The sequence below is a fragment of the Delphinus delphis genome, chromosome 1, assembly GCF_949987515.2.
Source record: "Delphinus delphis chromosome 1, mDelDel1.2, whole genome shotgun sequence".
NCBI classification, from domain to species: domain Eukaryota; kingdom Metazoa; phylum Chordata; class Mammalia; order Artiodactyla; family Delphinidae; genus Delphinus; species Delphinus delphis.
The window spans coordinates 75,151,750-75,174,276 of record NC_082683.1 but is presented as its reverse complement, the minus strand read 5'-3'; the positions used below and the strand labels follow the sequence as shown (position 1 = coordinate 75,174,276).

The 22,527-nt window shown below is 36.2% G+C and overlaps 1 protein-coding gene across 1 annotated transcript in view; it reads left to right on the top strand.

Annotated features, from left to right (window-relative positions):
• The window catches only part of COL24A1 (collagen type XXIV alpha 1 chain), a 392,309-nt gene that overhangs the window by 40,242 nt on the left and 329,540 nt on the right, over positions 1-22,527 (top strand). The window contains exons 6-7 of the mRNA XM_060024757.1: positions 15,748-15,801; positions 18,902-18,955. Coding sequence (XP_059880740.1) covers positions 15,748-15,801; positions 18,902-18,955 — 108 coding nt within the window. The remainder of the gene's footprint in view (positions 1-15,747; positions 15,802-18,901; positions 18,956-22,527) is intronic.

The following is a 22,527-nucleotide window of genomic DNA, read 5'->3' as shown; positions in this document are numbered from 1 at the left end:
TTTTCAGTTATTGTTTAGCAAGAATAACATAGAATTATTGGCCTCTAAGGAAATTGTATAAAGATTCGTCTTGTCGCTTGGACAAGAAATGATCTGTCCATTTCAAAAGGGGTTACCTGAACCTATGAAAAGACCAAATTAAGGCAATTGCAAGTTTAGAAAGGTTTAACTGAAATGGAAAATACAATGCATTATGGAACCTTTATACAGTCATATTTGGATTAATGTGCTTTATAAAAATTGTTAGAACTGATACCAGGGTTCTTGGCCTTCCCTAATCAATAGAAATTGCTAGTTCCTTATATGGGGTGAGGGTAGGGGTGTGTCCAAGGGTCGGGCCAGAGGGGTGGCTTAGGTGTTTTGCCCACCCCTTTGGTTGTGTTGAGTTCAGGGGGCATGAGCAGTACCTGGATTTTGCTCCCATCTCTTCAAAAGTGGCAGTTGGGGGTTTTTTTTGGTCTTTTTGTATCTTTTATCCATAATTTGTCCCAACTGCACATGCACACAGTTATTTTTAGTCCCTGATAGTGTCTTTGCGTTTTGTTGCTTGAGGAGAGGTTTGTCCAGGTGCAGGCATTGCAGCACTGCAGCAAAGAGTCCCAGGTCCCAGCCTGTCTCAGAACCAAAAGATATACCTTACATAAGTTAATGGCATAAAGCACGTAAAACACCTGGTAGAATACTTGTGTGTAGTTGACACTTAAGAAAACATTATTGCCCTTTTCTGGAGGAGCTACTTATAAGGTAACTAGGCTATTTAGCAATGAAACTTTTACTGCAAGTATCGCATTTATTATTTGTTAAGTAAAAAAAAAAAAAGTCTTGTGGCTCTTATGAATGAAAATACCTTAATATAGTAAGGAAATATGTTCTATTTATAAGACTATTTAAAAGTTTATAAGAATAAAGCTTATTTTTCTAACATACTCTTGATTGATGCAAAAATTAATTTATTTTCTGTTATACTTTTACAATTAAGTTAGTATTTATCATAAAGGACAAAAAGTGTAAACTGATCTTTGGTAGTTCTCAACTCTGTTCGAGTTTTCACACATCTGTTCGTCTTCCCTAGTAGATTCTGAGTTACTTGAATGCAGTGGCCAGATCTTACTCATCCTTGCCTTTGTGTCCAGCCCAGTGCCCAGCATGTGTTGGGCACTCAGTAAATGTTAAACTGAAACAATAAGCAGACTTAACATTAGAAACAAGGCACTGGCATCATAAGGGAATGAGAACTAGCAGTTATTAAGCATATAATTATTTTATGTATGCCATCTCATTCAGTTCCACTTCCGTTAAGAGTACTGTTCAGAGCAGGCTTTATTACCTTCTACTTTCCACAGAAGAAAACGTATTCAGAGAGGTAAGTACTTAACCAAGATAACACAGTTGTAACTGGCATCAGAATTAGATCTGTTTTACTCTTTCCCTTACACCAATTTGTCTCTACTAACATAGTGAGGAGTTCATTTATGAAACAGCACCTTAAAGAGGAAGGGTTTGGGTAGGGTAATAACCTAATGTAATTAAAGACTTTCTGAATTCATTTAGTAATAGTAACAAAATATGTCCATTCCAAGGTTCCAGCTTATCCTTTGGATACTGATAATAACATATAAAGTCCATAAAGAGTGAAACTGAACTCTAGCCTCTCAGAACTGTGTCGTTAAATTGTTAAATAGTAGAAGAATAAAATGCCACACAAGAATTTAGTGGGTAATACAGCATTTTTTCAGCATTATTAAGACTAATTGATTTAAAACAAAGACTATTGAGTTCTTTAGCTGAAATCATTAGCTGAAATCAGTAGACTAAGGGTAGAAATATTGTCTTCATAAAAAAAAAACAACAACACAAGGAAGTGAATTCTGTTTCTCTATTTGCTAGAAAGAATGACTCTTTTCTTGCCACCAAATGCCTTCTGGGTCCGCAGTTCATCATATTTACTTATTTAATATGAACTTTATTCGCAGGGTACTGGACATTTTTTATTACTATTAACACATGATCAATTATGCAGTAGATCTTTGGACATGAGTCCAAATGCAGAATCTAGATCTTTGGCCTACCCTAGCCTACACTTATAATTCTAGTCCAGGCAATCTATTTGCGTCCAGATAGTTCGTTTCCCAAAAATGCTTCTTAAAGGCAGCTTAAAACCTTCCCATGGACATTCATAGCTTACATTACTTTAGTCAGGTTCAATAGCTCCATCAAATTTAATCCAGTTAAATGAAAACATCTAACTTTAATAAGCTGCAATAACAGTGTCCCATTAGTAATATTAAATGAGATGTTATCAATAATGTTAAATATTGAATTTCCAAGGAATATATCTTTGTGCTGTTTTATTCCTGGTTTTGACCCTCTGCTACCATGTCTCCATCATTATTTCTCTAAACTGAAAGTCCCATTTTCCTTGTGTGTGAATTAAATAAATGTGTTGAGTATAGATGCTGACCCATTCTAAGAATTTTTTACTGAGTCAGATTGCTATGAAAAATTTTCAGTCCAACATTCTGAAAATGTAAAGTATGATAAAATGGTGAAGACTGAGGTGTTCCTATTAGTCTACGCAATGTAGGGACCTTTTTGTAAAGGGCCAGACAAATATATTAAAATTTTTTCCTTCTAGCTATCAAAATCTATTGAGTTCATGTTAGAAGGATTCAGGAGCCAATTTAAAAAGGCTTCCACTAGCCAAAGATTGGTATAATTTGAGCATCATTAAGGATAATAACTGTAGTGGATTGAATCATAACAAATATCTCTAAATCCATGAGTTATAATGTAGTTAAAAACAGACAAACCCTCATTGGTCACCTTTAGAGGATGCTGGGGAATTACATCTATGAGATTGTCAAATTCTCTGACACCAATTGAATATTCAACAATCCAATTCAGTTCTGACACTACCCCAATTTAGTATCAGACTCCACAGATTTAAGGGCTCAGTCCCACAAGACTCCCCACACTTGAGATGCCAGCAACAGATGGGTTGCCCAGGCTACTCACACTTCTGCCTGGCTGACTTACGTGTTCAGGGATTCCCATAATCTCTTCCTCTCTCCCAGGTTTGCTATTTTGCTAGAACAGCTCACAGAACTCAGGAAAACACTTTAATTAGGTTTACCAATTTATTATTAAAAAATACAACTCAAGTAGCTAAATGGTAGAGACGCATAGGGCAAAATGTGGAGGGTGGGAACCTGGAGCTTCCATGCACTCCCCAGGTGCGTCATCTTCCCAGCACATCAGTGTGTTCACCTACTGGAAGCTCTTGGAATGTCTTTGTTCAAGAGTTTTTTTGTTTGTTTGTTTGTTTGTTTTTACATCTTTATTGGAGTATAATTGCTTTACAATGGTGTGTTAGTTTCTGCTTTATAACAAAGTGAATCAGTTATACATATACATATGTTCCGATATCTCTTCCCTCTTGCATCTCCCTCCCTCCCACCCTCCCCATTCCAGCCCTCTAGGTGGTCACAAAGCACCCAGCTGATCTCCCTGTGCTATGCGGCTGCCTCCCACTAGCTATCTATTTTACATTTGGTAGTGTATACATGTCCATGCCACTCTCTCACCCCGTCACAGCTCACCGCTCCCCCTCCCCATATCCTCAAGTCCATTCTCTAGTAGGTCTGTGTCTTTATTCCCGTCTTACGCCTAGGTTATTCATGACCTTTTTTTTTCTTAGATTCCATATATATGTGTTAGTATATGGTATTTGTCTTTCTCTTTCTCACTTACTTCACTCTGTATGACAGACTCTAGGTCCATCCACCTCACTACAAATAACTCAATTTCGTTTCTTTTTATGGCTGAGTAATATTCCATTGTATATGCATGCCACATCTTCTTTATCCATTCATCCGATGATGAACACTTAGGTTGTTTCCATCTCCTGGCTATTGTAAATAGAGCTGCAATGAACATTTTGGTACATGACTCTTTTTGAATTATGGTTTTCTCAGGGTATATGCCCAGTAGTGGGATTGCTGGGTCATATGGTAGTTCTATGTGTAGTTTTTTAAGGAACCTCCATACTGTTCTCCATAGTGGCTGTACCAATTCACATTCCCACTAGCAGTGCAAGAGTGTTCCCTTTTCTCCACACCCTCTCCAGCATTTATTGTTTCTAGATTTTTTGATGGCCATTCTGACTGGTGTGAGATGATATCTCATTGTAGTTTTGATTTGCATTTCTCTAATGATTAATGATGTTGAGCATTCTTTCATATGTTTGTTGGCAATCTGTATATCTTCTTTGGAGAAATGTCCACCCCCTCCTCTCCTTGGAGGTGGGGGAGGGAATGGGGCTAAATTCCTATGCTCCAATCACTTATTAGCCTTTCCAGTGACTTATCCCCATCCTGAAGCTCTCTAGCTCCCTCTCTCCAGTCACCTCATTAGCATAAGCTCAAATGTTGTTGAAAAGCGCTTGTTATGAATAACAAAAGACACTCCTGTGACTCAGGAAATTCCAAGGGTTTTAGGAGCTCTGTGCTAGGAACCAGGGACAAAGACCAAATGTATATTTTTATTATACCACAGTGTCATTATTTTGAAAAATGGTAAATAGAAGAAAAATAAAGGGAAAGAATAAATTTTTTCTTAAGAAATTGCCTTGCTTTTCTTATAGAATTGAACCTTAGTGCAACCAAATAGTTGTCAAAGGGAAGTTTCTCTTTACAGAAAAAGCTAGCAAATGAAGAAAGAATACTAGAGTTAAAAATCACCATTTTTGCAATCCTGATGAAGAAGAGGTTGAAAACAATAGAAACAACTCAGGAAGACCAACGGCCTTGAGGCAGGAGACTGCTTGGCAGTCTTTGAGGAATATCTGAATGAGATAAGTGGTAGGAGATAGATCAGAGACATAGCAGGAGCCAGATTATGTTGAATCTTGTAGGTAAGAATTTTGGTTTGGATTTTACTCTGTGTTAGATATTTATTGGAGAGTTCTAAGTAGAAAGATGATACCATGCAATTTATGTTGTAGGAGGATGGTTCCAGCTATCACAGAGAATAGATTGGGGTAGGGGAAGGGTAGAAATAGGGGCACCAGTTTGGAGACTACTTCACTGGTCTACCCAAGCTCATGCTATGGGTGAGGATGGCATGGACTAGAGTCTTAACAATGGAGATGGTGTAAAGTGGTCAAACTCTAGATGTATTTTGAGGTACAGTTAATATAATTGCTGATGAGTCACTTATATGGTGTGAGAGATGAGTCAAAGGTAATCTAAGGCTTAAGCAGTTGAACAGCTGGTATTGTGGGAGCTGCCATCTACTGGAATGAGGAGGAACATGATTTCAGGGTTTTACTTGTTTTGTTTTTGCCTGGGAGGAAATCAAGAGTTCATTTCCATTAATTTTTTTTTTTTTTCCTTTTTCCCTGCTTTACGCGGGCCTCTTACTGCTGTGGCCTCTCCCGTTGCGGAGCACAGGCCCTGGACGCGCAGGCTCAGCGGCCATGGCTCACGGGCCTAGCTGCTCCGCGGCATGTGGGATCCTCCCGGACCGGGGCACGAACCCGTGTCCCCTGCATCGGCAGGCGGACTCAACCACTGTGCCACCAGGGAAACCCTCCATTAATGTTTTAAAAGAGCCAACTTTTGGCTTTGTTAAGTTTTTCTATAGACCATATAATATTTCATTGATTTTTAGCTCTATTCTAACATAAGCATTTAGAGCTATGAATTTCTCTCTAAGGACTGATTTAACTGCATCCCACAATATTTGATGTGTTGTGTTTTCATTATCATTCAAGTTGAAATATATGCTTTCTTCATTACTCATGGGTTATTTAGAAGTATGTTTTATTTTTAATGTCCGTCAATTAGAAGCTTTTCTAGTGATCTTATTGTTGCTGGTTTCTAATTTAGTTCCATTGTATTCAGAAAGCACACAGTGGAAGAGTTTAATCTTTTAAAATTTATTGAGGCATTTTATGGCCCAGCATGTGATTATCTTGATGAATAGTTCACGTGAACTTCAAAAGATTCTGTATAGTGTTCTATAAATGTCAGTTCGATTATGGTGGCTTATGATGGTGGTCAAATTTTCTCTGTCCTTACTAGGTTTTCTCTTGTCTAGTTGTTCTGTTAATTACTGAGAGAGGTGTGTTGAAATATCCAACTCTGATTTTGGATTTTATTTCTTTAGTGTTTAGGAAGTGTTTAGTTAGTGTTTGCTTCATGTATTTTGCAGCTCTTGTGTGATGCATGCATATTTAAGGACTGTTATGTCTTCCTGATGGACAGACCTTTTTATCATTATCAAATATGTTTATCTGTAGTAATACTCCTCTTCTTGAAGTCTAGTTTGATAGTAATAGAGCCACACCAACTTTTTAATGCTTATTGTCTGCCTGGTATATATATTTCCTTTCCTTTACCTTTCTATATTTAAAGTGCATCTCTTATAGATACTGTATAGTTGGGTCTTTTTACATTTATCTTGGCTTGATAATCTCTGATTTTTAATTAGAATGTTAAGTTCATTTACATTTGTGTAATTTTGGTATGATTGGGTCTTGGCCTTCTGCATTGTCATTTCTTTTCCATTTATCCCAGGTGTTCTTTGTTCCTTTAGTCCCTTTTTCTACCTTTTTTTGGGTTAATCAAGTATATTTTAGTATTTTATTTAATTTCTCTTGGCATTTCAACTGTGTCTCTGATTGATTTTTAGTGGTTGCTTTAGGGATTACAGTATACCTTATTAACTTATTGTAGTTTACTTAGAGTTATTATGGTAATATTTCATGTAAAATATAAGACTCTTGTAACATTACAATTACATTTACCTACTATCCCTCCATCCTTTGTGTTCTGTTGTCATTTATTTTACATCTATGTCGTTATAAACCCAACAGTACAATGCAATAATTTCTGTATTAAGTAATCAGTCTTTTAAGGAAATTAAAAGAAGAAACAAACAAGAGAGTCATTCATATTTCCTCATTTATTTTCATTTCCAAAACTCTTAATTCCTTCCTATAGATCTGAGTTTCTATCTGGTGCCACTCCCCTTTAGCTAGCAGAAATTCCTTCAATAATTCTTTGAATACAGTTCTACTGGTGATGGTTTCTCTTGGTTTTTGTTTAGCTGAAATTTATTTTGTCTACACTTTTTTGAAGGATAGTAAAAAAAAAATTTTGTAGAGTAAAAACATCTTGGTTGAGAATGTTTTTCTTCCAGCACTTTAAACATGTCTGATGTTCTCACATTTTGGCCTTTACTGTTTTTGATGAGGATTTAGCCAACATTTTTATTCCCCTCGATATAATGTGAAAACTTTCACCAGATGTCTTAATGTTTTTCTCTTTGTCTGGCTTTTAGCAGCTTTACTATGATGTCTGTAGGGGTGGTTTCCCTTAGATATTTCTTTGGGCTTCACTGAATGTCTTTTTACCCATAAAAAAATTTTTTTAAACAAATTTGGGACATTTTTGGCCATTATTTCTTCAAATAATCTTTCTGTCCCATTATTTCTCTCCTTTCCTTCTGGGACTCCATGTATGTTATACTATTAATATTGCCCCACAGGTCACTAGATCTCTGTTCATTTTTGCCATGTATTTTTTTTTTTCTCTTCTTCAGATTAGATAATTTCTATAGGTCTGCCTTTAATTTCATTAAACTTTACTTCTGCCTTCTCCAATATGATGTTAATCTCATCCAGTAAATTTTTATATTTAAGATACTGTATTATCAGTTCTAGGTTTTTAGTTGACTCTTTTTATATAGTTTTCATCTGTCTGCTGATATTTGTCTGTTCGCTCATTATGATCATCTTTTCCTTTAAGCCCTTGAACATATTTATAATAGTTAATAAAATCTTCAACTGCTGGGCTTCCCTGGTGGCGCAGTGGTTGAGAGTCCTCCTGCCAATGCAGGGGACACGGGTTCGTGCCCCGGTCCCGGAAGATCCCACATGCCGCGGAGCGCCTGGGGCCGTGAGCTATGGCTGCTGAGCCTGCGTGTCCGGAGCCTGTGCTCCACAACGGGAGAGGCCACAACAGTGAGAGGCCCGCGTACCACAAAAAAAAAAAAAAAAAAAAAAAATCTTCAACTGCTAATTCTAACTTCTAGGGCCTCTTGTGGTCTGTTTGTATTGACTGCCTTTTTTCTTTACCTCAGTCAGATTTTCCCTTTAGCATGTCTAGAAAAATTTGATTACATACTGCATGTTGTGGATGATATGTGGATCTTTAGATGCTGTTACCTTTCTTTTTAATCCTTTGGAGACTTGATTTTTGTTCTGTAGGTGCTTAAATAACTGGCTCATCACCTTAAACTTGTACAGGTTTGGAAACTTTTATTTTTTTATTGGAGTATAATTGCTTTACAATGTTGTGTTAGTTTCTCCTGTAGAACAAAGTGAATCAGCTATATGTATACATATATCCCCTCCCTCTTGAGCCTCCCTCCCACCCCTCTAGGTCATCAGAGAGCACTGAGCTGAGCTCCCTGTGCTATACAGCAGCTTCCCACCAGCTATCTGTTTTACACATGGTAGTGTATATAGGTCAATGCTACTCTCTCAATTCGTCCCACCCTCCCCTTCCTGCCCCCTGTGTCCACAAGTCTGTTCTCTATGTCTGCATCTCTTTTCCTTCGCTGCAAATAGGTTCATCCGTACCATTTTTCTATATTCCATATGTGTGCGTTAATATACAATATTTGTTTTTCTCTTTCTGACTTACTCCACTCTGTATGACAGACTCTAGGTTCATCCACATCAAGGTTTGGAAACTTTTTTAAAGAGCAGATCTGTTTCAGTTTTGCTTATAGTATTAGTGTGAGTCCATTAGTCCAAGAACATAGTATTTGCTTCTAAAGTATAACTCTCCCTCAATTTCAATGGAAAGGTATTTATCAAACTATTTACCATGTTCTTCTAAAATGATGTGGCTCAAACTCCAAACTTTCTCCTTTAGTGACTGGAAGCTGAAATTTGTTAATTCTTTCAGCCTTTTAGTTGATTTCTGCTGAGTTCTTTAGAATCTAGCTCATGAAAACACATGTCAGGATCAGCCAAGAATTAAAGAAAGTCTATATTCAAACTTTGGGGGAAGCTGACGTTCTTTTTTTCTAGGATTTTCTCCCTCAGTTTGCGGTCATTTTGGTACTCCTACACTCTGTCCTCTGATACCATTAGCCAAAAGGTTTATGTTTTTCTGCTTGAATTCCAGCCACTCTGTGCAGACTGGGAAGTGTCTTTAGGAGAAAGGCTGTATAAATGTGTATTAAACCAAGTGTGGTTTCTTCTTTCAAGAGTTGAATCCCCTCCAGCCCTGTTTTTTATTGTTCTCCTGTGCATTCAAATAGTTGTTTTACATATCTTGTCCTGACTTTACAATTGTAATCTTCAGGAGGATTAGTTGCATATATGCTACTCTGCTACTATCTGAACCAGAATTCCCAAGAGTTCCTTTTTGATCGTATTCAATTTGAGAGGACTATTTAACATCCAAGTGAAGATATAAAAAGGGTATATGAATCTGGAGTTCAGGGAAGATATCATAGCTAAAAATATACATTTCAGAGTCATCAATGTATATATGGAATTTAAAGCTATGGAACTGATGAAGTCACCTAGGGATGAATGTAGACAAAGAAGAGAAATGTCAGAGGACTGAGTCTTGGGGTACTTCAGAGTTCAGTGTATTAGGAAGATGAAGAGGAACTAGCAAAGGAGACTGAGAAAGAATGACTGATGAGGTTAGGATAGTGGTAGGGACAAAAGCCTGAGTAGAGTAGGTCTAAGAGAGAATGGATGGAGAGGAAGTCTTTTAGTTAACATAGACAACTTTCTAGGAGTTTTTCTCTAAAAGGGGACAGTATAATGGAGCAGAGAAGGGAGATGTGGGCTCAAGGAAAGTTATTTTTTAAGACTGGAGAAATTACAGTGTGTTTACTTGATGGCAGTTATCTTAGAAGTAAAAAGTAAAATAATGTAGGGAAGACAGTTCACCAATAGTGTCCTGGTGAGAGACAATGTGGGGGTTTGGTTATGAAGGCAGAGTGTTTTGGAACAGGTTAAGGTGAGGTGTGGTGGATTTGGTTATGAGAGCTTGTGAAAGGTGAAAGCAGGATAACCAGCTGAGAGTAAAGAGAGGGAAGTTATGAAATAATCGTCTATGAAAATGGGAAAGTCAATCGACTGAGGCAATTACTGGATGCACCAAAAGACAAAGCAAAACAAAATCAATGTAAGAAGTCATGAATTTCAAGTGAGATTTGTCAGCATTAATTGTTTTCTCTTAATCACATTCAGCTGCTAGGGATAGGGTCAGAGTAGGTAGAGAGTTTATATTTAAGATTTTCAGGTAAGCTTATAAGACAGAGGGAGAAACAGGCAATGGTGTCATTTATGTATGCAAGGAAGTGATTGGAATATAAGACACTGGTATTTAGGCTGGCTAGGGATGGGAAGTGAGACCACGTGGGGGATGAAAGAGTGAAAACATGATGGGATCACATATTAGCAGTTCCAGTGGGTCAAATAATTGTTAAAATTATAAAGGCTTAGAGTGAGCTAAAAAGATAAGAAGTATCGGTTAGAGAGTATAGTGCTTAAAATTGAGATTATGGACTTGTGCAGTTATTGCTAATATTAGAGCCAAGAATATTCAAGTGGTGCTACCTCAAGATTGTCATTTAGTGTTTCCTTTATGATACTCTACCAATTTAGCTCATTCATACTCTGAATTTTTAATTCCAATTTCTTTCCATTAAAATTTTGCTGCACTGTCAGTAATTCACTCAAGAGTTGTGTTCTCTGCTTTTCAAGATGGCCATAATTGTAAAATTTATTTTAATGATTGTATTTAGTACTGTTATTCTTAATACTAACTACTAACATCTATGTAATCTATAGGGGATTTGATCCTAAATCTTTCAAGCTAATCTAAGTAGGTATTATTATTATTCCCATTTTACAGAGGAGGAAATTCAGGTTCAGAGAGATTAAATGACTTGTTCAGTCTTTTCACTCTAAATCCCAATGCTCTTTCCATTATATTGTGTGGACTCCAATCTGATAAATTTGTTTGAACATCTTAATGGGTCTAATACCTTAGGGAGTTTCCCTCCTTATACAGAGAGCCATCTGGAGATCCATAACAGTCTAAAAGAGCTACTCTGATAATGAGGATTTTAGACTATAGCAGATCAGTAAGATAGGTGGGACTTTTGGAATCCTTGAGTAATAAAATGTAGGCAACTTCCTTTTCTTCTCATTCATACTCAAAAGGATATATAGCTCCTTCAACAAAAGTCGTGTAGGAGTAAGTAAAAGTCAGTATTGAAGGTCAATTATGATTAATTTATAAACATTTTTAATTCCAAGGAGTTTTTGAAAAGCCAATCAAATGTGGCTAAAAGTGTGTCAGGAATCATAGAATAAATAAATAAATAAATAACAAATAAGTAAATATGATTTCCCTCATAAAAAGGAGGGAAAATGACAGAAATTTTGGAGTATTTTCCTTAAATGCAGAAAAGTATGCCCTACTTCCTTGACATTTCAGTCAAACTTGCCATGTTCAATAATCTCTTCCTCATGTATTTTATACTAGGATCAGTATACAACTGGCCAGGTTAAAAGCATTTTCTTCATACTGACTTAAATTTCTGGTTCTAGGATATGAGGTAATCAATTAACTCAAGCATATTTGTGTGGCAATAAAAGAGATTTGACATATATCTCTTTACATATGTTGCCAAGATGTATAAAGCTTCTGAATAAGATCTGTCTTTACATCTGATTTTTATTGCTTACTTTCTCCCACTCTTTCAATTTTTTTAAAGTGGAAGATGAAATGTCAGATGATGATGTCAAGAAAGCGGAAAGATAATTATATTAAGGAAGTTGGTATATAATAGAAAATTCAGATAGGACCGAAAAATAGAAGAGTTTTTAGTGTGAGAATTCTAAGTAAAAACATTGGCCGTAAAAAAGTTTTATTATATTCAAATTTCTCAAGGGTTATCATTTCTTAAGTTCCTTTTAAATTTGTTGTAAATATTGCCTCAAATCAATTAGTTAGGCTTTATAATAGATTAAAATATATAAAAATCAATAAGATCTTAATTTAACAGATGTTGTGATATAAGAAAGAAAATTGACCTGATTTACCAGTACTTTTCTAGGCAGTCTTAACCAATTCAGTTAACTTTTCTGGACCTTATTGCTTCTTTCTCTATAAAGGGATTCGCTCTATAAAGGGATAAGCTCTAATCTCTCATAAATTCTAAATAGATTATCTTTTTTTTAGATGACGAGTTGAGTTCTTAAATATTAAGATATCACTAAAGCTATTTGTCAGGTCTCATAATTTTGTAACGAGTGACCTAAAATTGTATTAGTGGTAGAAGTGGTAATAGCTATGGAAGGGAAGAGGTCAGACTGGAAAATAACCTTTTCCTTAAACATTTTTTTTTTTGGTGCTTGGATATAGGACTCTGCCAATGAAGACTCATTTCTAATTTGTAAAATGAAAAGACTTACTGGGGAACATGAAGGACTTGTCGTCTTCTTTCATCAGTCAGTTTGAGAGCTATTTCAGGAGTATCCCTCCCATACCATTCCCCACTTCTAACTTTGAACTGTAAGCCTAACGTTTTATTTCACCGAGAAACTAGAAGCAATCAGATGAGAATTAGCTCTCATTTTTTTCCCCATTACCAAGGCTAGTGACCTAAAATCTGTACCCATATATCCTACCTTTGAAATTGTTGTACCAGATTAATTGTTCCTACTGAAATGTCTCTGCTTGGACCCTGGATCCCCATCTCCTATGGCATACTCAAGAGAAATATGCATTTCTCCCAAATTACGCTCAATTTCTCCCTTTTTTCCTAGATCATTCCCATCAACAAAGTAACTTGCTATATTAGTTTCCATCTTGACAAAAAATTTTAAAAGCCTAAGCCCTCTCTTAGAACTCACATCTTCTTTCTCCTGAGATGTGGTGTACTCCTCTTATTTCTCTACTTGCCTTGCTACTCAAAGCTCCTGTCTTACCACCCATGACCTTCATGTGTTCTTCTTAACCACTCCACTGATACGGCACCTATCAAAGTCACCAACCACCTCCATCTCTCCCAGCAACCTCTCCTCACATGACTCATTTTTTCAGCAGTAGTGGACACACACAGTTGGCCGTGCCTTCATTCTGAAAATGTCTTCTCTACACTTGGAGGCTCCACAATCACCTTGTTTGCCTTTCAACTTACATGCTGTGTCACCTCATTCTCTCTTGCTGTCTTTCCTCCTCCAATTTCTAAATATTAGAACATACTTAGTGAACCACCCTCCTTCCTCTTCTTTTCTCTATATTTACACTTTTTCTCAGTAGTCTCACCCTTTACCATGGTTTCAGATACAATTTATATTCTGGTGACTTTTGATATCCAGCCTCAGCATCCAACAGCACACACAGTATCTCCACTTAGAAGTCTAAGAGACACCTTGCTTTTAACATGTCTGAGAGAGAACTACAGCTGTCATCCAGTCCTACCGTTCTCCCCAATCTTTTCCATCTTTGTTGTTTTCCCATTGTACGTGGACTTGATGCCAATCTGTCTCTCTCACTTCTCGTCCTGGAAATTATGTCCGCTCTGCCTTCAATATGTATTCTGAGTTTGGGACCCCCATAATGTCTGTTCAGCACTACAGCCAGTGGTATCTTGTTAAAAGTGAAGACAGATCTGAGTAAAAGCCAAACCACAAGTAAGGCTCTATAATTCTTTTTGTGTTCTGGCCGCTTTTGTCTCTGAAGTGCACGCCTGCTTCTCTCCATTTAGCACCTGTTACATCGGGCAACCAGCTGTTTCTCAGACAAACCTCAGGCCTTTGCACTTACTCTTTTCTCTGCTGGGGATGCTCTTAGTGATCTCCCTTCAGATATATTTACAACTCCCTTCCATACCTCTTTCAATTCTCTGGTCATATCACTTTCTCAGGGACGGTTCCTCCCACTGCACCCAAGAAGAGTCCTCTGTGTCCCGGTTGGCCACAGTTCCCTTCCCCAGCTGCTGCTTTCTTCCTGACACTTATCTATACAAGAAATTGTATTTTTAAAAATCTCCATTTAGGGCTTCCCTGGTGGCGCAGTGGTTGAGAGTCCGCCTGCCGATGCAGGAGACACGGGTTCGTGCCCCAGTCTGGGAGGATCCCACATGCTGCGGAGCGGCTGGGCGCATGAGCCATGGCCGCTGAGCCTGCGCGTCCGGAGCCTGTGCTCCGCGACGGGAGGGGCCACAACAGTGAGAGGCCCGCGTAACGCAAAAAAAAAAAAAAAAAAAAAAAAAAATTCCATTTATTCTTTATTTTTTTCTCTCACACTGGAATGTTAGCCTAAAGAGGACAGATAACTTGCCTGTTTTGTTCATCCCTATGTGTTCAGGAAGTTGTTCAATAAATATCTGTGGAACGAAAGAAAAAAAAAGTATCCCTGAATGTGTGAAGGAAGACATGACTGTTTCCCTACTTACCATAGGGTGAAAATAACATTTAGAAATGGAAAATTATTATTAGCTAAGAATGGTAATGAAGTCAGAATTTGAATGATAAAGAATCTCAATTCTGTATTTCATGAAGCATGAAATAGAAAAGGAGATATTTTGCTAGTATGCATAATAAGAAAGAAAGAATACTTTACTATTGTACCAAAAAATTTTGGTTGAAACCTAATGTCATATTTCTCTTGATATATAAAAGATAACGATTCCCAAGTATGAAAAATACCTTTTTATAACAGAATAAAAAGAATTTTGGCAGTTAGAGGGTTTTTTATTTTATTATATAAGTAATGCATGTACACTGCAAGATTTTGGAAAATATTTAAACTTGGAATGATGTTTTAAAATTTTGAGAATTATTATAAGCAGTTTTCTTTTACTAAAAATAACTAGTTTTCCCATGCTAAAATAGGAATTATAACTCAATATGTCACAAAAATGGAAAAGTTAATAGAGCCTTTATGTAGTTCCCTTGAAGAAGGATGTTTCATTTGTTCTCTACGTCTGTGTCTCTATTTCTGCTTTGCAAATAAGGTCATCTATACCATTTTCCTAGATTCCACATATATGCGTTAATATACGATATTTGCTTTTCTTTTTCTGACTTACTTCACTCTGTATGACACCCTCTAGGTCCATGTATGGATATGTATGGATATGAAGGGGGAAAGGGGTGGGGTAGGAGGAATTGGGAGATTGGGATTGATACATACACACTATTGATACTATGTATAAAATAGACAACTGAGGGGAACATACTGTATAGCACAGGGAACTCTACTTAATGCACTGTGGTGACCTAAACGGGAGGGAAATCCAAAAGGGGGGGATATGTGTATATGTATGGCTGATTCATTTTGCTGTGCAGTAGAAGCTAACACAACATTGTAAAGCAACTATACTCCAATAAAAATTAATTAAAAAAGTAAAAGTGACAGTTACCTATAAAAAAAAGATGTTTCAATCGTATAACTTTATTGATTAGAAAAATCAGGTATGTCTGGGGAATTTCTAGGAATCTTCTCACATTTAAAATTAAGGATAAGTGAAATATACACTATAAGGTAAATAATCCTTGTACATCTCAATTTCAAATACATAATTTTATTCAATACCATATAATGTGTGTAGCATCTGCCAATGCATACAACCAAAGAAGTATGATATATGTAGTTTATGTTTCATCAAGTGTTTTATAACTGTTTTATTTAGGGCCCCAAAGGAGATCCAGGTTTTTCCCCAGGTCATGCTGTTTCTGGAGAAAAGGTAATTATTCGTCCATGAAATAAAATCATGGTGATATATTTCAAGCTTTTAAAAATCATTTTTATCTTTTTAAAATGTAGATTTTACTTGATTTCAGACAGAATATATAGATAACTATTGGATTTTAATGAAGGAAGAAATATTTGAAGAATCAAGTAAACAGTATTATCAGCCCAACTTTTCACTTTAAATCATACCATTAATTTTTTTGAGTGTCTGCTTTGTCATGCCCTTGTGCTACCTGTGAACTAGGAACAGATGGGGCAAAAAATTGGAAAAGATACTTTTGGTCCTAACCTCAAAAATGTTGCTGTTAGTATGGATGCCATTGTAAATTCTAATGCCATTTTACACCTTTATTTCTAGAATAGTTCTACATACTTATCTTGTTTAAGTCCCACAGTAACAGTGAGGGAGGCGGTCATCATTATCTTTTTTCCAGTTGAGAAAACAAGGTTCATAGAATTTAAGTGGATAGCAAGTAGATGAATTAATGATGTATCTAAGTTTTCTGACTTTCAGTACAGTATGCTTTTTATTTTATCGTAATGCGCTCAAATACACATATGCATTTAGATAAAAAGAAACTAATGTTTCAAAGTAAAGATAGCAGCGAAAATCTTTATTAAGAGGAAGATATTTTCCAGTGAGGATGAATACAGGTCAAGTATTTAGGTATATATCTGGGAAGCTTTATTTAGACATGCACTTGATGAATGTGATACAGTTATAGGATGTTTTTGTTTATGTAGTGTACATTCACAAACTTTTAAAATCCCTGAATAATTTTTGTGGTTACTGGGTTGAAATCGTATCCTTTAATTGGTTTACAGAAACTCTTGTAAACATAAGAAAAATTACATCACATTAATGGATATTGTACTAGCAATTAAATCCTCAAATTTAATCTAGAACTGTAAGAATTTCGTTGCTGTGTTGGAACTGAGTTCACTGAATCTAAATAATTTAGAAAAGGAATGGAAGTTTATTATTAGAAACAGTATTTTCATTGGTCCCTTAATTATTACAAGGAAAAAAATTCTGCAATCTGAGAAACATAAATTCCATCTTTAAAAATCTCTAAATATAAAACATTTGATTTCTTAAAATTTAGAAATTAGACATCCACTCTCTTTTGGTGACTGCTTTAAATAAACTCCCCAAATTACGCATTCACATTTTATCAGATGCTTATTTTTATCTTCCCTTGTGGCTTCTCTGTACAAAATATAGGGTGGTTCAGTATGTGTACAGTATCTGTATAAAATACAGGGTGATTCAGCCTGCGAGTTGTGACTTGGAAGTATGTCAGTGGGTTTTTTTTTTTTTTAACTTTTTGAGTTACTCGTATACTAACTGTGGTCAATACTATATAGGAGAAATGGTAAGATATAGGATTTAGTAGAATGTTTTCATTGAGCTTTAAGTGAAATCCAACTTTCAAAATGAGATATTTTTAAAATGGTAACATTTAAAAACAATTTCTCAGAAATTATATTTACATACAATTAGGTTCAATTTTACTGAAGAGGCAGGATATTTATACATATACAATATAAATACAAATAAATAAAATACAAACATTAAACTGGTATGAGTATTGGGGGATTGGGAAACAGTTGAATTTTATTTTTAAACATTTAGCTATTTTTACAATAAATATATAATCAATGATGAAACAATAAAAGCAATGCAGATTCTAGTCCTTCTGCATGTAATATCCAGTAAGTAACATCTCTCATAGAGCACACCTAAGTGTTTCTTGTGGGACCTCAATGGCAAACGAAGATAACTTTTAAATAGTGGTAATTTTTCCTTTCCCACAAGACGAGTGTGATATTATTATTCTCACTTTTCAGATGGAGAAACTTTGAAGGGAAATCAAGTGATCTACCCTTGATTAGAGCTAGTAGGAGATGAGCCTCCAGTCTCCTGTTTCCTAGTACAGTTTTCTTTTCCTTCTATCAGAGAAATAAGTGTCAAAAAAAAATGTATAAACCCACCATCCCATAACAAATGGAAGCCATCCTAATAAAACACTGAGCAAAAAAAACATTAAAATATTAAACATGTGGAAAAGCACTTTATAGTTAATCAGAAACATCCTTTTCCCTTCTGATTGTTTAATTGATGACATATTAACGTAGATAATACACTGAAAATTAAGTAGTGCCTAAACAGTCATTAACGAGTTTATTTAGGGTTATTAACTAAGTACTCTTTTTCTCTTTCAAAGAACATACTTTTTTTCATGCACAATAACTTTGCCACAGCAGGAAGAGGGAAAGGAACAGAGGCGAAGAACAAGTGTACCACGAGTAAACTGGTTTAAGATTATACCCCCATTCCACTTTGACATGTTTCATCCTTGTCAATTCACACAGCCTCCTCTATGTCGTCCATTCTACCCACCACAGACACTCCTTCTCCCTCACTGGTATAATTTCTCCTTCCTACCCTGCTCGCAGGCCTTCATCACATTTGGGGGAAGGGGTTGGGGTGTGGGGACAGAAGGCCCTAATTTGCGAAGTTGGGTCTGTGAAGTCAAACACACGGTCCTCCCAATAAATTTTCACTGCAGCCCCAGAAACGGAAGTGCCCCTTTCCCTGGTGCATGACGAGAGGCCAGTCCTGCCTCCCACCCCGCAGCCGTGCCATGAGGTTCCACGTGGGAGTCCCATCGGGCTGCAGGTCCTCACCTAGAAGGGCAGGCCTGAGCTGTCCACAGCTGCCTCACAAAGCACTGGTAGAATTTTTAAGTAGATTCCTTTACATTTTTAAAGCACGGTAAACTTTGGGAAAGATGAGAATTTGGGAAGTAAGGACATTCCTAGAGAGAAGGACATCAGAGAAAAAGAAGTAGGGCCTTAGAGGTGGGGAAGTACTGTCCAGGTAATCAGCACTAGAAGAGATAAGGGCCGGGAGCCTCAGAAAAGGTCTCGAACAGTCCCAGAAACGAGGTGGACCTTGAGCCAGATAGAGGAGATCAGAAATGAGTGCAGTAAGATCTGGACGTCCAAGATGAAATCCTGCAGCAAGGAAATCATAATTTTCAATTCTCTTTCATAATATTAAACCTCTCTTTGTGTTTTGTTCTTAGGGTGATCAGGGTCTTTCTGGATTCATGGGGCCCCCTGGTATGCAAGGTGTTAAGGTAAGATGTCGTTTTACTTTGATGTATTTGGGTGCCATGTGGATCTGGGTGCTCCTCAGCTCCTAAGATCTCATTCTGAAGTTGAGCCCAAAGTCAATGTTTTAAATTCTTTTCTTCAGCAATAGGAATTAGGGTGCTGTCCTAATCCAGGGAAGTGGTGCCCACCAAAGACAGGGTCTTAAGAAAAATAAAAGAAAACCCTTCAGATAATGATGGGGACAAAATTCACATGTAGGAGAAAGTCACTGATAGAATTTTGGAGTTCTCTTTTTTTATTAGGTCAATAACTTACTTCTAAAACTTTGAAGTCACATTGTAACTTTTATATATCCAAAGTGAGGTACATTTGGATGTAGGTAAAATACTTGGCTTTTTTTTAAAGAGTTTCTAATTTTATTAGGAAATAATAAGCTCTGCCGTGATATATACATGAGTGTGAGGCCTGAAGCGTAAACAGAGTAGAAGTGAGGGTTGGGGATATGTAGTAAAAAATAGTAGTCATATGCACATGAGTTGGCTTTTTCTCGGGTAAAAAGGAATAGTAACACAGCTGCTATAATTATTTCATAAAATATGCTGTGCAGTTTCCTGAATGAACACAAGTGTAAATTCTTCTCAATATATTCAGCTTGTCTTTTTCTCAAACACTGAGTTGTTGATTTTCTACAAGGGATGAAGAAGATACAAAATTCCTGTCTAAGGTATTAAAGGCCCCAAAATATTGGAGGGCAGTATTTGACTTGATATGGGTGCCTAAATACACTTCATAATGAGCTATGTTGGTGTCTCAGTGTGTCATCTTCTTTTCCTCTTGGGAGATTTAGAATGGAGATGGTTTTCTGGCTCTGGTTAATTTGTTCAAATTCTATCTGCCATTTTCTAGGTCCTGTCGACCTTGGGCAGGTTGCTTAACCTAAGCTTTAGTTCCCTCATGTGTAAAATGTGAAGATAATACTACCCACTTCACAGGGAGCTGTTGGGAACATGGAATGGGATAATCCATGCAATAGAGTGTCAGAAAAATAGCAAGCCATTAATAACTGTTAACCATCAGCTATTTATCTGGTTTTGGAAAGGATCCTGACCTTGTTTGCTTCCCTTCATAATCCCTTCTACAGGGCACAACTGTAAATTGATTAAAAAGGTTTTGATCTCATTGAGTACTTTTCCTCCCATGACCATACCACACCATTATTCTTATGGCATTTAGACTAGTCTTCATCCTAGATAGTACTTAGAATCTGAAAACTCCTTTGAGGTTGTTGGTTGCTTCCATGAAACTGCAGAGTGATTGTTCCTACCAGAATTGGTCTTGACATACAGTCATGAATCTGTCTGTTTAATGCTACTTAGTATACCTCTGACTGCTAAGTGTACCTCTGAGGAAACTGTACTGATGAATAGCATCAAACAAAGAAAATCTCATAATACGAAAATTGCCTTAATAAATTGTATTTGATATTAAATATACAGCTATTGCATCCTGAAGAATGCCACTGTGTATGAGAGAAAAACAAACTAATCATTACTTTCCAAGGTTAATAATGCCCATGGTTCATGAAATTAGCGTTCCAGAAAGGGAAAACTTATTGATAAATAAAGCTTGAGTCGTGATTGTGTAGAGGAGTATATAAAGAAATACTATGGAGAAAATTTTAAAAGACTGATTTTAACTATTAGAGCAGGTTATCATTTTTAACTTTGAAGGTTTTACTTACTTAAAGCAGAAGATATTATCTTCCAAGGACTTATGCACATATTATATGAGCCTTGGCCCATCGGTATTTTAAAATATTGAGAATATATTATTTTTGGTCTGTATAAGTCTAGTAAAGTGAAATAGCATCAAGTTAAACAAACTGGGTCATGGATGCGTATCTTTCACAGACTTCTTTTCTCTTACACAGTTTTTTAAACTTTTAAAATCTGGCTTGTGTTGTTAACGAGTAGAAACAGACACTGTAGAAGTCAGGGATCTTGCTATGTTATCAATTAGCAACTATAGCTGAATTTTCTCTAGAGAAGGTTTAGTCGAAAGTATTTAGAAACCAAATTACTTTCTGATAAATGAAGCATCCAGGTTCACTATGCTTTGATAGTAGTTCAAAACAGTGTTAATAGTTGAGATGATTTTGTAGTTTTTCTGAGAATGCTTTCCCTCTTTTCAGAGTGTGTCTAATAATGGAAACTGTATATAGATTTTTTAAAAACGAGTATTGCAGGAAACACACATAGGGGCTCAATCTAAACCTAAACTAATTCTCCACGTAGCAGGCTTGGAACAAGTTTCCATCACACTATCTACGTGCATGTCTTACTTTAATATGAATGTGCAGTAGAAATACTCTCACAATGAGCTTGGTAGACTCTTTCTGTTCCTGTGGTTTGTATGAAAGACAGAAGGACCAGACTGATTATTTATGGAATTTACTAATTTTGGTTCAATTTTTGAACCACCTAGGTCATTCTCAGAGTTACTCCCTGCAAACAGAATCCATTCTAGGAGTACCTAGAATAAAAGTTCATATTAGTTATGACCTAGGGACTCCTATTCCTTCATCCTTTCAGTTCTACCCCTAAAATGCTACATGAATTCTTAAGGTCAAGACAAGAACTTAAGGTATTCATTCTGTAAATGATAGATCTAAGATAAGCCCAGAGAGGTTAAGAGAATTGCTCAGGGTCACTCAGAGTTACAGCAGGATCAAGAGATAATACTTGCTGATACTGAATCCACTGTGCTTTTAACAGTCTGTGCTTATTATAAAAGATGGATAAGGTACTTGGGATTTGATAAACATGAAGTTTATTACATATTTTATCTATCAAACTATTTTTGAATTATTATTATAACTATTACAGTAAATATTAACAGCTCCTTTCTTATGTGTAATATTATAGTCTATCTGCTGAACCCTGTATCTTTTTATCTTAAAAACAACCCATTGAGACAGATAGTATGTTCAGTGTGTCATAAATAAGTTAACTGAGGCATAAAATGTTTAAGGCATTTACCCAAGGCCACATGATTATTAACTGACAGAGTTAGGACTCAAATCCAGGCATCTTTGACATGACTGTGCTCTTAATAACTTCAAATACTGTTTCCCCATGTATTAGTTCATTATGCCAATATTTGTTATATGTGAGTTTGATTACTTCTGACTACTTCAAGCATGAATGCAAGAGAAAGTAAAATTTTGTTTTTCCTGAAAGCCAAGGGAACAAATATAGTTTTGGATGACAGGTAATAATGACATCATTATTCCTTTTCTCTGGAAGTATCTGGAAATATTACAATTCTTTAAGTAGTCTTTGAAGTGGCTGCAAGAAAGTTGTGTATAGAAATACTGACAACTCATGGAAACTGTTGAGATAAATAAATGGAAGATTAATATAAAATGTTCTGAAAACTAGAAGTAATATTGAGATAGAAATAACAAAGCAAGTAAATCAGCAGCAATATTTTTATTCACTCTTCAGTAGATATTTTGGTTCGCTTCTGCCTTTTTCCCTTTTTATCTCTCACCCCTTGACTTTTTTTTAAAGATTAATAAATTTACTATATTAAA